Below are 14,774 nucleotides of genomic sequence, written 5' to 3'. Positions count from 1 at the left end.
TCCAGCAGGCTCTTCTTATGTTCTTATGTTCTTACTCCATGTTAGGGCTATCTTGCAGGAGGGCATTATGGGAACAGACAGGATGTGTGTCATAAGTTCCAGCTGCTTCCCCTAGTTTCACTTTCGACTCTGTTGCTTCAGTCCTCCCTCTTATTGAGCCTTCTCAGTAAGAAGGTGAAAAGCATTGTTAGGGGTGAATGAGGTAAGTAACCATGCCCCGTGTATGCCGAGCAGCAGCTTTTCTCTAGCTAACCAGGACCATTTGCAGGAAGAAACTGGCCATCCGGCTGCAGGAGGCAGAGGAAGCTGTGGAAGCAGCACATGCTAAGTGTTCTTCTCTGGAGAAGACCAAGCACCGTCTGCAGACAGAGATCGAGGATCTGTCGATTGACTTGGAGAGAGCCAACTCAGCCGCTGCCGCTTTGGACAAGAAGCAGCGCAATTTTGACAGGATCATAGCTGAGTGGAAGCAGAAGTATGAGGAGACGCAGGCGGAGCTGGAGGCCTCTCAGAAGGAGTCCCGCAGCCTGAGCACAGAGCTCTTCAAGCTGAAGAATGCCTATGAGGAGTCCCTGGAAAATCTAGAGACTCTCAGACGCGAGAACAAGAACCTGCAAGGTATTCCAAGACGGTACTGTGCAATTGCAGGAGTCATTACTAGGCACAGCCGTCCTTTGTTCTTTTGCTTTTGAAAAGAAGCTTCTAGCCCTTATGGCTGCAAGAGACACCTGAGAGTGTGGAAGCTATGGTGTGGAGGTGGAGACAGGGTAGAGAAACTGAGCAAGTTCTCCAGTGGTCAGGAAAGACCACTCCTTCCTCTCCTGCTCATTAGCTGCAACAGAATAAATTGTGCATACCTAATTCAGCTTTTCTTGGGTCAGAATTCTGATCTTCTAGGTAGTATATACAGAAAAACAGTTGTAAATTGAAGGAAAAGTGGTTCTTTTTCTTCCAGGCTCTCCATGTGTAGCAAATGACCTATAGACATATGTGTGGGGAGGGAGATTAAGCAGTAGTCTTATCAGACCAAGGACCTTCCTTCAGTCCCAGCCTGCAACAACAGGAGACCATATTTAAATTTCAGATCTATCATTTTCTTTCTAGGTCAGGTGTGGGGAACCTATGGCACTACAGATGTTGCTGAACTACAGCTCCCATCATCCCTGGCCATTGGCCACGCTTACTAGGGCTGATGGGAGTTGTAGTTCAGTGACTTCTAGAAAGCCAAAAAGTCTCTACATGACCAAATGCAAATGAGGACTGGGCTCAATAGATGCTGCTTGCTCTGCAGGGGTGGGCTGCACCTGCAAAAAGCTCCTCTACTGCACAACTGTTACAGGCACAGAAGTTTTGTTCTCCTGGTTTGTATCTGGTCATTCTTTTTCTCCTTCTGCGAATAATAATAATAATAACAACAACAACAACAACAATAATAATAATAATAATAATAATAATAATAATAATAATAATAGAAAGAAAATGATGGTGATGCTGCTGGTATGATCCACATAAGGTTAAAGCACACCCTTCTTATATGGGTGGCTGAGCATCAGTTGAAGACCTAAAGACCGGTGGGCTAATTAATGATTTTGTGGGCTCTCTTGTAGACTGATCTGCTTAGATACTTCCCATATTGCCTGCACATCCAGCACCAGTGTAGTGTAGGGAATAGTTCTGAACAAACCGAGGAGTCCTGTGTTCAGTTCCATGCTTAACCATGAAGCTCAGTGGGCAACCTTACCATCTTTTGCCTGCCTCAGAGGATTGTTGTGAGCCTAAATGTGGAAGTGTTGGAGGATAGAATAATGTACATCTCTCACCACTCCTTGGGTGGTGGTGGGGTGATAACTTCTTGTCTTTATGCATGACCCAAGTACATAAGCCAGCCTTCGCCAAGCTAGTGCCCTCCAGAACTTTTGGATTACTACAATGTCCAACCAGGCTGGTAAAGACTGACATAAGGCATATCCATTCAATAAACTCAGCAAATGTTCAGAGCTTTGGCTTATGCTTTCTGCCCTGTCCTGTCTCCCACTCTGGGTGTGATTTTTGTTCCTCTTTCTCCTAGTCACTTGGAGAATTTTGAATGAATAAGGGAGTATATATGTGAACCCCAACTTACACAGAATCAGAAAGTGTTGTGCTTCATGTAAGTGGTCTTACTCACCTGAAATGTACTGACATGGATATGCTTAGTCCATAACCTGCTGGGAAATAACAAAGGGAACAATAAGTGGCTACAGATTTTGTCTTTTAGCCAGAGAGCGTAAGATTGCTCCCTGCCAGCTTTGTTGCATGTTGAAAAGATATATCTGGCCCTGAAGGGGTAAAGAACACAAACTGTCTGGCTGAAATAACCTGGGCTCCTATGGCAACAAGCAGGCTTGTAATTCCTGTCTCTTCCCTACCAGAGGAGATTGCTGATCTGACTGATCAGATTAGCATGAGTGGCAAAACCATCCATGAGCTGGAGAAGCTGAAGAAAAACCTAGAGAGTGAGAAGACTGACATCCAGGCTGCCCTGGAGGAGGCCGAGGTGAGTCCCTAGCTTGTGAGGAGAAGGAGAACTCCAAGATGTGGCCAGTGAGCAAGGTCCTGTCACAGTATGAAAGGAACCCAAATCACATTCAAATGAACTGGAGACTATAGCAGTGTTCTTCAACCTTGGGCTCCCTGTAATGTTGGTGAACACCAGTGCCCATCATCCCCATGCATGGGTTATACTGGCTGCAGCTGATGGGAGTTGGAATATAACAGCATCTGAAGGGCCACAGATTCCTCATGCCTGCTGTAATGTACTGTGCAGCTCCTCATTCTGAATTTTGAGCATAGCACCAGGCAGAGACTTTGCCTTATGGGAGTTGCAATCCAACATCTAGAGACCCAAGATTAAACCACAGTGGATTACAAAGATTTGGTGCAGGGAAAGGAGTAGATTGCCTTATTTGAGGAACTGGTCTATGTCTCTCTCTGGGTGTTCCTATGGGAAAATGGAAATGTAGGAAGGATTGCTCAGTCTTACTTTTCACATTGGGTCCCATTGTGAAGGGTCACATGCATGATAGAACTGTGGTGTTTAGAAAAAACATCCTTTTAACATGAAAGTATTTGATAAGTCTTCTGCTTTCACCACATTTGACTCTCATCGATCACTTGCTGTTGATTTTTCTGGCTGTATATTGGTGTCAAATTCCAGCAGGTGGAACTACTACAGGAGTAGAAGCAGGCCATCTGCCTGGCTCTATGGTGGCATCTAGTGGTCAGAATAGTACATTTCAGCCTTTGCTTGCCTCAGAGCATCTCCTAATCCAGCCTTCACCAGCCTGGTGCCCAGTTTATTGATTTTCTTTTATTTACTATTAAATTTTTATCCTGTCCTTCCTCCCAAAGGGGTGCAGGATCACAAACTCCAAAATGTTAAACAATATAATTAAAAATGAAATAAAAACATTTTAAAAACGTTTATATGTATATATATTTTAAAAATCACATACCTTCTTAGCTAACCATTTCAAGGTTGCCAGGATCAATATCTTTCAGCCATCAAATGCCTGGATAAACCAAAATGTTTTTAAGTTCCCCCTGACAGTTAACAATGGAGACAGATGCACCTCACCAGGGTTGGCAAAGGCTATCCCAAGCTCCCACAAATATCAGGAATCCCAGTGAACTTCAGGCTGGTCAGCATCCCTGATGCCATTTCAAAATCAAGCCCAAGCAGATGGAGGGGAATGGATCCTCTGGTGTTGCTAAGTACTTACATTTCCTCCTGCTTCTAGGGAGCCCTGGAGCATGAGGAGAGCAAGACCCTGCGCATCCAGTTGGAGTTGTCTCAGATCAAGGCTGATGTTGATAGGAAACTGGCAGAGAAGGATGAAGAATTTGAGAACCTGAGGTAGGAACTTGGCATCCTGTGTCAGGCTGTTCTATAAAGCCAGTTATGGCTCCCTCGTGGACTGGATAGCAATGAATGGTGTAGCGTTGGGTCTTCTGATGCCTTCAAACCAAGCATTAGAGCAAATCTGCCCACAGAGGCACTGTTGAGAAAACAATGTTGTGATGATTCACCAGTACTGTGTTTGTGAGGATAAAGTGCCTCTTCCTAAGCATCTTCCTTTATTTTTTGCAGGCGTAACCACCAGAGAGCCATGGATTCCATGCAGGCTTCACTGGATGCGGAAGCCAAAGCCAGAAATGAGGCCATCAGACTGCGAAAGAAAATGGAGGGAGACCTGAACGAGATGGAGATACAGCTGAGCCACGCAAACCGCCAGGCTGCTGAGGCTCAGAAACTGTTGCGGCAGCTCCAGGCTCAAATAAAGGTCAGCCTTGATCCCTGTTCCACTTGGAACACATTCCCACTGAGCCTACTGGAGCTCTCCTGTCTTTCTGACTTTTCTATGGCTGCCACCATCTACACCTAAGGGGTGGGGAACATTTTTTGTGTTCAGGACTGCATTCTCTCAAGGGTAATCTCTTGGAGGCTCAGGGCCAGCCCTACCATTAGGCAGACTGTGGCAACTGCCTCAGGTGGCAGATGCTGAGGGGCAAAATTCCCTGTATTGGGGGACAGAGCTGTTTGTGCCACACACCCTGTGCTGCACTCTCTCAACTAGCCTGCTACCCTCAAGTGCCATGAAAGACAGTTTCCCATTACCAAAGTTAGATTCAACTGCCAGACTAGTTGGCTGCTGTATGCAGAATGCGGGAGGGGGCACCATCTTGTCTTTTGTCTCAGGTAAAAAATGCCTTGGGCTGGCATTACAGGGACTACATACTGGTGGTGGGTGGGCTGAAGACAGTGTAGGCAGGGCTTGAGCACACTCTCTCTCCCCCCTCCCCCCCCTCTGCTACACCCTTTCCCCTCAGACCTTGCAACCTGCATGAATTTAGGCCGAAGGCTTCATGTGAACTTTGGACTGTAGGTTTGTTACTCCTCATCTATACTGTTGCGCACCTCCCCAATCTCTGCAGAGTGAGATTTCAGAGGTCCCTGCGCTCCTCCAGGGTTTGGTTTCCTTTGGGGAAGAAGGTCAGCAGAGACTGCGGAGTCTTTATGAAATATGTTTTATTTATTTACACACATTCCAACCTGAGCTTAAGATGGAGGGGGTTCAATACATCAGCAGTCCAATATCCAGCTTTTCCATCTGTATTACAGGAGGTACCCCAAATGCCATGGTGCAGAGAGCCAGTCTCTCTGCCTGCCTCCAGTCTCCAAGCATTCTCCAAACACAACTCAAACTACAAGCCTCTCCTGGGCTCCAAGAAAGGGGGGGAATGCTCTCCTGAAGAGTTTCAATGACAAAAGTGGGCAACTGATAGGCCCATTATCTTACCTGGCCACTCTATTTGTTTAACAAAGGAGAGACTCATCTGACCAGCAGAGTGAGTTCCTCATTCCAAGGCATAGGATTCCAAATTAGGGGCTGGAAAGGGGTCTCACAGGGATCATCCACTCCAACCCCATGCTCATAACAATACCGTCTATGAAGAAAAGGCCAGGGCCCATCTGGGAGAGGGAGAGAGCTGATCTTGTTTGGCCCTGGTACCCAAGGATCCATGTATTGGAGTTTGTTATATAATGCAGTGGAGTGCAGAAATAAATAGGCTGGTCAGACTATTAGGGGAAAGGCCATAGCTCAGTGGTAGAGTATCTGCTTTGTATTCAGAAGGTCCCAGATTCAATCCCCAGCATCTCCAGGTAGGACTGGGAGAGAACCCTCTCTGAAATCCTGGAGAGCCGCTGCCGGTCAGTGTAGACAATACTGAGCTAGATAGATAATTATCAGTATAAGACAGCTTCCCATGATCCTATGACTGTTGGTTGAAAGAATAAAGAAAGTTAAAGTTTACTATAACTGACTACAGACCTACGTGTGGCCATTGTAGAGCCATGAAGCTCACACTCACAGACACTATATTTAACTAGAAAGGAAGCGGAAGGGAGGAAGTAAAGCCTGAGGGAAAAAATGAACAAGTAGTTACTACAGAAGGAATCAGTGAGGGAAGAATAGGTTGCCTTTCTGTCTGTCACCCTCCACTGGTTCAAGTTATTTATTGCAAGTGTTGGTGCTTCACTCCCAACACTCTGAAGGTTCTCTGCAGCCTGCAGGAGACTTCTAGCTCTTGCTTCTCTCTTGTGTAAAATTGACTTTCTTTTCCGTGGTGTGTCTGGCAGGACTTGCAGATAGAACTGGATGACACTTTGCGCCATAATGATGATCTGAAGGAGCAGGCGGCTGCCCTGGAGAGGCGTAACAACCTGATGTTAGCTGAGGTGGAGGAGCTGCGGGCAGCCCTGGAACAGGCTGAGCGTGGAAGGAAGCTGGCTGAGCAGGAGCTGCTGGAGGCCACAGAGAGAGTCAATCTGCTGCACTCCCAGGTGAGATGGAGGCCGTGTTTACATGTGAGATTGCAGTTGCTGGACTCATGGCTGAATCAAAGCTTCAAGTGTACTGTGCAATGGTTCAAATAAGCCCTGAAAATATCAGGAGGTCTTGATCTGACTCTCTTTCATCTGGGGATAGTCTTTGTTGGGTTGTGTTCACAGGAAACTGTGTCCTGTGAATAGTGCAACTCAGTGAGAAAGAGATATGACTGGAAGGCCCTATCATTTTTTGTTTGTGTAAAAGGGGATGTTATCTCAGGGATTGGAGAAAATAACAAATCTCTGGATTTTGATCAGGTTAAAAAAAAGCACAGGAAGAGTAATATTTATTTCTATTTTGTATTTATTACATTTATATCTTCCCTTTCTTCCACTGTAAAACTCAAGGTGGTATATATGCTGTTCCTATGTGGTATTCCATCCAAGCACTGATCAGACCCAGACCTCCTTTACTTGAGGAAGGTTGTGGTAGCATGTGGGTTCAGACCATGCCCATGCTTGACCACTCTGTCAAAATGCAGAATAATGCTGGTGTTTTCTAGATAATAATGCAAAAGAGATGGAGTGATGGCCTCCAGCTTAGGTGGCTTTTTTAAAAGGATGACGTGGCTGTTAGCTGTGACAGCTAATGTGTCCTCTAAATTCAGAGGCACTTAGGCAGTACACCTCTGACTGCAGATGGTAATCAAGAGATTATTGTCTGAATCCAATCTGCTTTGCTGTGAGCCTCCCAAACCCATCTAATTAGTCACTGCTGAAGACAAAGTGCCAAACCAGAGAGATATGATCATTGGTCTGATAGAACATAGGCTGTTCTTAAACATTGTTATGACTTCCTCTCACTTTCCCGTGAGCAGCTCTGTTGTCCAGAAACAGAGAATTCCTTGTTCCTGTTCCAAAGGGTTCATACTGTAGCAGATTAAGATGCCCCGCTCCACTTTTATAAGCAAGGTGATAAAAAGACTTTTAAACAGTTCCTTTTACTGCTGTTGACTTTAATTTATGCGTGAACTATACTTCTTAGTGCGGTTGGTGTTGTACCTGCAAAACTCTGAGAGACTAATTATTCCAGTTTAATTGATCTGGGATAAACGTGTGACCTTGCTATGCTGCTGTCCTCAATGCCGTGTAGTTCTCCAGGTCACAGTACCGTTTCCTAATGCATCCTGGACTAGGTGAAAGAAGACCAGCAGAGCTGAATTATAGACAGCAGGCAAAGCTGCAATTTAGTGAATATGCAGAATAGCTGGGTTTGGTTTATTGCACTAAAATTGTGGCACTCCATGGATTGCACAGGCAATCGCTCTCTACTTGTTTGCTTGTGCATGTGTGTAATTTTAGCACCTGCTCTTAGCTTTCAATAGTCAGTCAGCCAAGCACCACACACCCATGTGACACATAATATGCATTATAGACCGGCTTGGAGAGACCAGTAGCTTAGTGGTAAGGCACATGTTTTGCATGCAGAAGGAGATCCCAGGTTCGATTCCCAATACCTCCAGTTAAAAGAATCTAATAGCAGGTGTCAGGAAAAACACTCTTTTGAGTGCTGCTTCCCAATCTGAATAGCAATACTTGGTTATATGATCAAGCAGCTGACAGTGTGTCAGCAGCCTTGGTTCCCCTGTCCTGGTGAGTTAATTTTCATGGTCCCTTTCTGTCCCAGAACACAAGTCTGATTAACCAAAAGAAGAAGATGGAAGCAGACATTGCCCAGCTGAGCACCGAGGTGGAGGAGGCAGTGCAGGAGTGTCGGAATGCAGAAGAGAAGGCCAAGAAAGCCATTACTGATGTAAGAGCTCTGAAGAGGATTGGAGGGACACCTGCACGTCAAGCTGTGTGTGCATGTTGCAAGGGCTGCACTCACATCTCACTTCAGTATATATTGGAGCTGCAATTTCCCCTGTCCCCCCCATAGCTACCTCAAATGTCCTGCAAAACTCTCCTCTGTGGATTTTAATAGCAAATGTTCAGCACAAATTTGAGGTTTAACGTCAGCATTTTGCATTTTGCAATGACACTCAACGTTTGATGGTATCTGATACAAAGCAATCAACATTTTGCAGTATCTGAAAGCTGACATGCAAAGGCAGTATCTGATGTCACAGGCCATGCTGCAGCCTTCTCCGACCTGGTGCCCTCCCAGTGTTTTGGACAACAACTCCCACCAGCCCCAACCAGAACACCTATGCTGACTGCGGCAGATGGGAGCTGCAGTCCAAAACATTGGGAGGGCCCCAGATTGGGGAAAGTTGATACTATAGTATCTAACAGCTGACATCCAGAGGCCGTTATTAATTGAGTCGACAGCCAGCTTGCAATGGTGTTTGTTTAGTATATCCTGTACAAAACTGGAAACATCTCTTTGAATAGACAAAAAACAATCAAATTTCAAATGCTGATTCTTTGAAACTGAGATGTTTGCTTTTGTGTATCACCTTTCAACATCAAAATCTGACTTAATTTATATTTAATTTAAATGTAAATTTAAATTAAATTTTAAAAATGTCCAAATTTTGATTTTCTTTGTAAAAAGTTTGTTGCAGCTCTCATAGTTAATCAGAGGTTTTGAATCATTACACCAGATCTACCAAGATGGAGCTAGCAGCTTTACCTATCACATATTGACCAGAGCCGTGATTCCCAAACTGTGGTCTATGGACCACTAGTGGTCCCCGTGCTTCATTAAAGTGGCCCACAGCCTGTCTGCAGATTTGTGGCTGAAAACGGGAGACAGCACAACCATCACATTAAACATTCATTTGATTTTTAATTGCAACTTTATTCCTTCTTTTATTTCTTACTTTGTATTTTACTGTATCTGCTCCCACAGATTTTCCCTTTCCAGCACTAGCTTTGTCTATACACTTAGTAATTAGGGACTGGAGTAGTTGATGAAGGGAGGGAATGGCCTGGCAACTGGTAATCATCATTATTTTATCATCATCTACTGAAGCAGTAGAATGAAAGAGGCAAGGAATCTGGGGGTTAGGTGAGGTGAGTGAGCTGCAGCACTTTAGGACGGGTAGCCAAAGTGGTACCTTCCAGATGTTGTGGACTACATGGCTGTAGTGATGATGGCTGGGGTGATGGGAGCTGTAGCCCACGACATCTGACACTACGTTGGTTTTCTCTGCTTTAGTTGCTGGTGGGCTGAGGCTTCGTAATTTTGGCATAGCAAAGGAGATGAATCCCACTTGGGGACAGATGATGGCTGCCAACATTGTGCCATTATATGTGGAGAACCTGATCAGACACTGAGTCAGATTGGGGAGGAGGGATTCAAAATAAGGGTGGTGATGGTGCTATTGCAATATTCCACTTAGTGGGTGAAACATTTCTAAATTAGACCCGTACCTGATAGGTTGAGTCTGAATAGCAGAGGCTGAAGCACAGCTCTGCATCAAACTGAGGTGGTTAATTTTACTTGTGGCTGAGTGAGCCGAAGCCTGGACTATCTCATTTCATGCGTCCAGGAGACAGTGCAGCACACAACTTTTCCTATGGCCCTCTTGTCATCTGTCCCACCACTAGGCAGCCATGATGGCAGAAGAACTGAAGAAGGAGCAAGACACAAGTGCCCATTTGGAGCGGATGAAGAAGAATATGGAACAGACCATCAAGGACCTACAGATGCGGCTGGATGAGGCCGAACAAATTGCCCTCAAAGGAGGCAAGAAGCAGATCCAGAAACTAGAAGCCAGGGTGAGAATAAGAGGAATGCCATCTTTTCTTGCAGCACTCATCTTTCTCCAGACTGGAAGCAGGGGGATTTATAGAAATCTGCACACAGTTGCCTTTGGAGCCACTAGATCATTGGATAGCTAATGTGGTACCCTCAAGATGTTGTTGGACTACAGTTCCCATCATCTCTGGCCATTGGCCATGCTGGCTGGGACTGATGGGAACTAGATTCTAACGCTAGCCCTGCACTAGACCAATCCTCCCAGCAGCATCCTTTTTCAATGCAAGGCTCTTGGTGTACTGACTGAACACTGCACAAGAGTGAGCCCAGCCCAGAGCTGCTTACTGTAGATCCCTAGCCCTCATACAAGCTTGAGCCTTGCTACCTGATGTTCTAAGGATCCCAAATATTCTTCATTGTAACTTGGGCTCTACTCATTCTGCACATATTCAGGCTTAGTATCTGATATAGAATTTGTAATTCCAAGAATTTCAAGATCCTAGCCCCCATGATTCTAGAAAACAGCTTGGAAATGTGCAGTCTTAGGGGGATTTAATTTAACAACTTCTTGTTACTTTCCCTTTCCCTTTAGTGCCTATGTCTACCCCCAGTCCTGCATGCAGTTTCACATTCTGGGTAGAGTAAAATTAATACAGAAAATGAAATCCCCAAATGCCCTTACATTCTTTGTTCTGGTCCCATTATTTGAATTTCCTTGACACAGAATTGTTCTCATCAATATCCCTGAAAGATGCTAAGCTTTTCTTTTATTGAGTGTTGGCCCTACTTGAAGGGAAATAATTAACGATAGGCCTAGGAAACAGTGCAAGTCAACCTTTTCCAGCTATACCCTGTCAGAGGCAGGCACAATGCTGTGTGAAAGTGCAATTGCTCTGCCCAGTAACTCTGCCCAAAGTAGACAAAATATCAGCTGCAAAGGTCCAGCAGGGGGCTAGAGTGTGGGAGTATAGGCAAGTCCCCTCTAACTTCTTCATGGTGAGGTAGGGTGAACTAACATCTGTATGGATGCCCACCATCTTGCCCAGTGTGACAACTGTATCTTTTATTCTAGGTCTCTGAGCCAAGTAGAGAGAGGGGGAAAGAACTTAAACCACTCTGTTTGCTCCTTTCAGGTGCGTGAACTGGAGGGCGAGTTGGACGTAGAACAGAAGAAGTATGCAGAGACTCAAAAGGGTATTCGCAAGTATGAGCGCAAGATGAAAGAATTGACTTACCAGGTACAAGCCTCAGCATCTTCATACCAATTCCGCAGCCCCATATCTAATTAACAGTAGGGCTGAACAAAAAACAGGGGGAGAGGTGTGTCTGAAAAATGGTTTCCCTCTGCAACCAACCCACCCTTTTCCAGCAATAATTCAGGGAGGCTGAAAAAAGTTTTTCCATTTAGAGTGAGGGCAGGAAGCATTGCCCTCACTCTGATTTGACTGTATGATGTCATCACATAGCCAAATCTGATTAACTTCATGGTGCCATGTTGTCACTATGCTGGCTACATGATCCCTGATTGCTTTGATCAGATGGCAAGAACCACTCTCTTTTTGATAACAATTGACAAAGTAGCTGCCAATAGGACAATGAACAAGAGCAAACTACTGTGAAAAAGGCAAGGTTTATGGGGGGGGATGTCTTTTGGAGAACTCCCCCTTTCACCCTGAAAATAATTTCCCACAAAAATCAGTTCAGCCCTGCTTAACAGCATTTAATACCTTCAGTGCACTATGTTGATCAAAAAAGAGCTAGTATAGGAACTAAATTTGACCACCCCTGCCGAAAATGGGCATCTGTATACTGTATCTATTAGTCAGGGAGGGAGAGGGCAAGAAGAAAGAAAAAGTACTTTAGGTAGGTGAAAGAAAAATCCTAGGTATCGCAGGCCATTCTGCTCATTCCATTAGATAAATGTGGAGTGCTTCTAGTGTAAAGTAGTAGTGTATTGACAAATATAGAAGTGCAGGATCCCTTCATGATAGTCACGCCACACCCTCAGTTGCCTATTTGCTCCGTTGTCATCTCCACACTCCTCAGTCCTTCCTGTGTGCACCTTCTCCCACAATGTCCCTAGGAGCAAATCAGCATGAAAGGGGAGTTTCTTCGCTATTGACAAGAATCTTCTCAATGGCTGAGTCACTTCCTTTCACTTTGATTGGCTCCAATCAGCAGAAAAGGATAAGCATGTTAGAAGATTCTTCTCAGTGGCTAACACACTTCGCTTTCCTGTTGGTTGGCTCATAGGATGCTGGAGATATTAGGACCGGGCTGGGACTCTGTTCCTAAAAACGTAATGGGTCTAAGACCTCCTCCCCCCGAGAACCCGGATGACACACCCCTGGGTAAAGGGAGATCAGAAAGGAGCTGGATTAATCTTGGGAAGGTGATGCTACCAGGAAACACAAAGGCAAAATCTCTGTATACTGTGATGTAGAGTAACACTGACAGGTGCTCAGCTAGTCTATGTCTTACCATTGATTTTCAGACTGAAGAGGACAGGAAGAATCTGGCACGGATGCAGGAACTGATTGACAAGCTGCAGAGCAAAGTCAAGAGTTACAAGCGCCAGTCTGAGGAGGCAGTAAGTAGGACTCCGCATGAGCATCACCATCTGTTACTCAAAGCCCCCTTTGGTCTGGTGGGACCTATCAACATCCTGTCCTCCAGTCTCTACACTCTCCCTCTGTGCTGCTGCAGTCATGCACCTCAAGAACCATATTCCAAAAATTACACAACTTCAAGAGTGATGATATCTTAAAATGTCACTTCTTCAGGTAGAAGAGTTTAGGGAGGCTGGTATTTGGGTAAATCAACCTCCACTGCCCTTGCATAACCTTATTTTTCTGGGCCACATGTAGGGAGCCTCAGGCCCAGGGGGCAAATGTGGCCCTCCAGACCTTTCTATCTGGCCCTTGGAGCTCTCCCCAGGTGACACACCCCTCACTGGCCCTAATCTATTCCCTCCTTAAGTACTTGTGCCTGGCTGGAATGTGTCCTTGAACTGTGATAATGTCTCTTGGTTATCTGGATGGTGAGCCATGGGTGTAGAACACGTGACTTTGCATGGGTGGAATGTAGCCTACTGTACAAAGGGAAGCGTCATATTTGTTGCTCTGTCCACCACTGGCTTATGGCCTCTGGAAGGTTTCCCATAAGGCAAGGTTGCCCTTGGGCTGAAAAAGTTTCCCCCCCCACCCGATGCTGTAGGTGAAGGCGCAATGACAAATTCACACATCACAAACCTTTCCATGTGCCTAGCAGACCATGTTTACCACAGGGTCTCTAATCACAGCACAAACAAGGGCCGCTATCAACTCTGCCTCTGTCTATATCCAATCTCGTATTCCATTCTTAGGAGCAGCAAGCCAATTCCAACCTTGTGAAATATCGGAAGGTGCAGCATGAACTGGATGATGCTGAAGAACGGGCAGATATCGCAGAGACGCAAGTGAACAAGCTGCGATCTCGCACCAGGGAGGTTGTAACTCTGAAGGTAAGGGCTGAGCTGCCACAAAGCTGTGGCTATGACTTACTGTAGGGGAATGAGATAGTAGGTATATGGAAGAACTGAGCTAAATCTAGTGGCTTCCAGCCACTGCCTATACTGCCTGGTTCACACATAACACTAAGCCATGGTTTAACAAACCATGAGTAGTCCCACCGATGATGAACAGATCATGGCTTGCTTCTCCGGTTTGTTTTGTTTTTTAATTTGCTCATTCCTCATACATTTGTAGTTTGGCGAGTTTCTTGGGTGGGTCAAACACAGCACAGAAGGAAAGGTGCTGGGTTCACGTCATGCCAATTCAGTTAAAACAAACCAAGATTTGTAAGCCAACAAACCACCATGAGTTCAGATTGTGGCTTGTTGACATTAATTAAACCATACTTAAGCTGCAGGGCAGGGTTCACACAAAACTAAACTAGGGTTTAATGTTATATGTGAACTAGATCACAGTACTAAACCTCATTTGGAAGATGACCAAGCTGCAGCTGTCCCAAAAACCAGGTAGCAGTGGGTCAAGACAGCATTCAAAAGCAGTTGCTGCATCACTGAGCTGCAAGTTGAAGGAAAAAACATTTTACAAAGTGAAGGAGAGGTTGGGGACACTGGGAAGTTGCTGAAATCTAGTTTGAAACAAACTTTGTTTTTTTATTAATAGCATGAAGAATAAGAAGCTACAGTGCAACATCTCTTCTACTATCATGTCTGTGTATAGATGTAAATGGCTGCAACAGCCATCACTGTCTCTGTAGTGAATAAATAAAGCCTAGTGTTCATGATGAGAAGGCTCTGACCTATTTATAAGTATCAGGAGGCTGGACGAATAGTCTTATGAAAATTCCTCTCTTAAACATGGAGCATTTTCTACCACCCTTTTTTCAACTTCTACCCTCGCTCTTTTCGAAGTCCTTTTCTAAGAGGACATCTGCTAGTGGAGGCAGGCCTTCTAGAAACTTTACTTCCAGTGGCGACAGAGGTGCGCTCTCACGTGCAACAACTAAGGAAACTTGGCTCAAGTGTGAAAATGTGAACCATGGAGTATTTATAGATCAAGTAATCAGAAAAAATCAGATAGGTCTCACACCCACCCACACAGTTTCCAAGGAAAAATAACCCAAGACCCCATTAAAAGAGGGAATGTAGTCCTCAACAGAGAGGGAGAGAGAATGAACAACCTTCATTGT

At 45.1% G+C, this 14,774-nt stretch overlaps 1 protein-coding gene across 5 annotated transcripts in view; it reads left to right on the top strand.

The window, feature by feature from the left end:
* Window positions 1-14,375, top strand: part of MYH7B (myosin heavy chain 7B) — a 67,387-nt gene extending 53,012 nt beyond the window's left edge. For 4 of the 5 annotated variants that reach the window (XM_061631678.1, XM_061631679.1, XM_061631681.1 and 1 more), the window contains 11 exons: window positions 269-618; window positions 2,412-2,536; window positions 3,780-3,895; window positions 4,130-4,322; window positions 6,182-6,385; window positions 8,058-8,183; window positions 9,926-10,096; window positions 11,210-11,314; window positions 12,571-12,666; window positions 13,441-13,578; window positions 14,249-14,375. In XM_061631678.1, coding sequence (XP_061487662.1) covers window positions 269-618; window positions 2,412-2,536; window positions 3,780-3,895; window positions 4,130-4,322; window positions 6,182-6,385; window positions 8,058-8,183; window positions 9,926-10,096; window positions 11,210-11,314; window positions 12,571-12,666; window positions 13,441-13,578; window positions 14,249-14,260 — 1,636 coding nt within the window. In that variant the 3' untranslated portion in view covers window positions 14,261-14,375. Of the gene's footprint in view, window positions 1-268; window positions 619-2,411; window positions 2,537-3,779; window positions 3,896-4,129; window positions 4,323-6,181; window positions 6,386-8,057; window positions 8,184-9,925; window positions 10,097-11,209; window positions 11,315-12,329; window positions 12,452-12,570; window positions 12,667-13,440; window positions 13,579-14,248 lie in introns of those variants that run through there. The other variant, XM_061631680.1, reaches the window with a different exon arrangement.
* The last annotated feature ends 399 nt before the right edge of the window (window positions 14,376-14,774 follow it).

The sequence above is a fragment of the Rhineura floridana genome, chromosome 6 (genome assembly GCF_030035675.1).
Source record: "Rhineura floridana isolate rRhiFlo1 chromosome 6, rRhiFlo1.hap2, whole genome shotgun sequence".
Lineage (NCBI taxonomy): Eukaryota > Metazoa > Chordata > Lepidosauria > Squamata > Rhineuridae > Rhineura > Rhineura floridana.
This window is presented reverse-complemented; position numbering and strand designations above follow the sequence as displayed.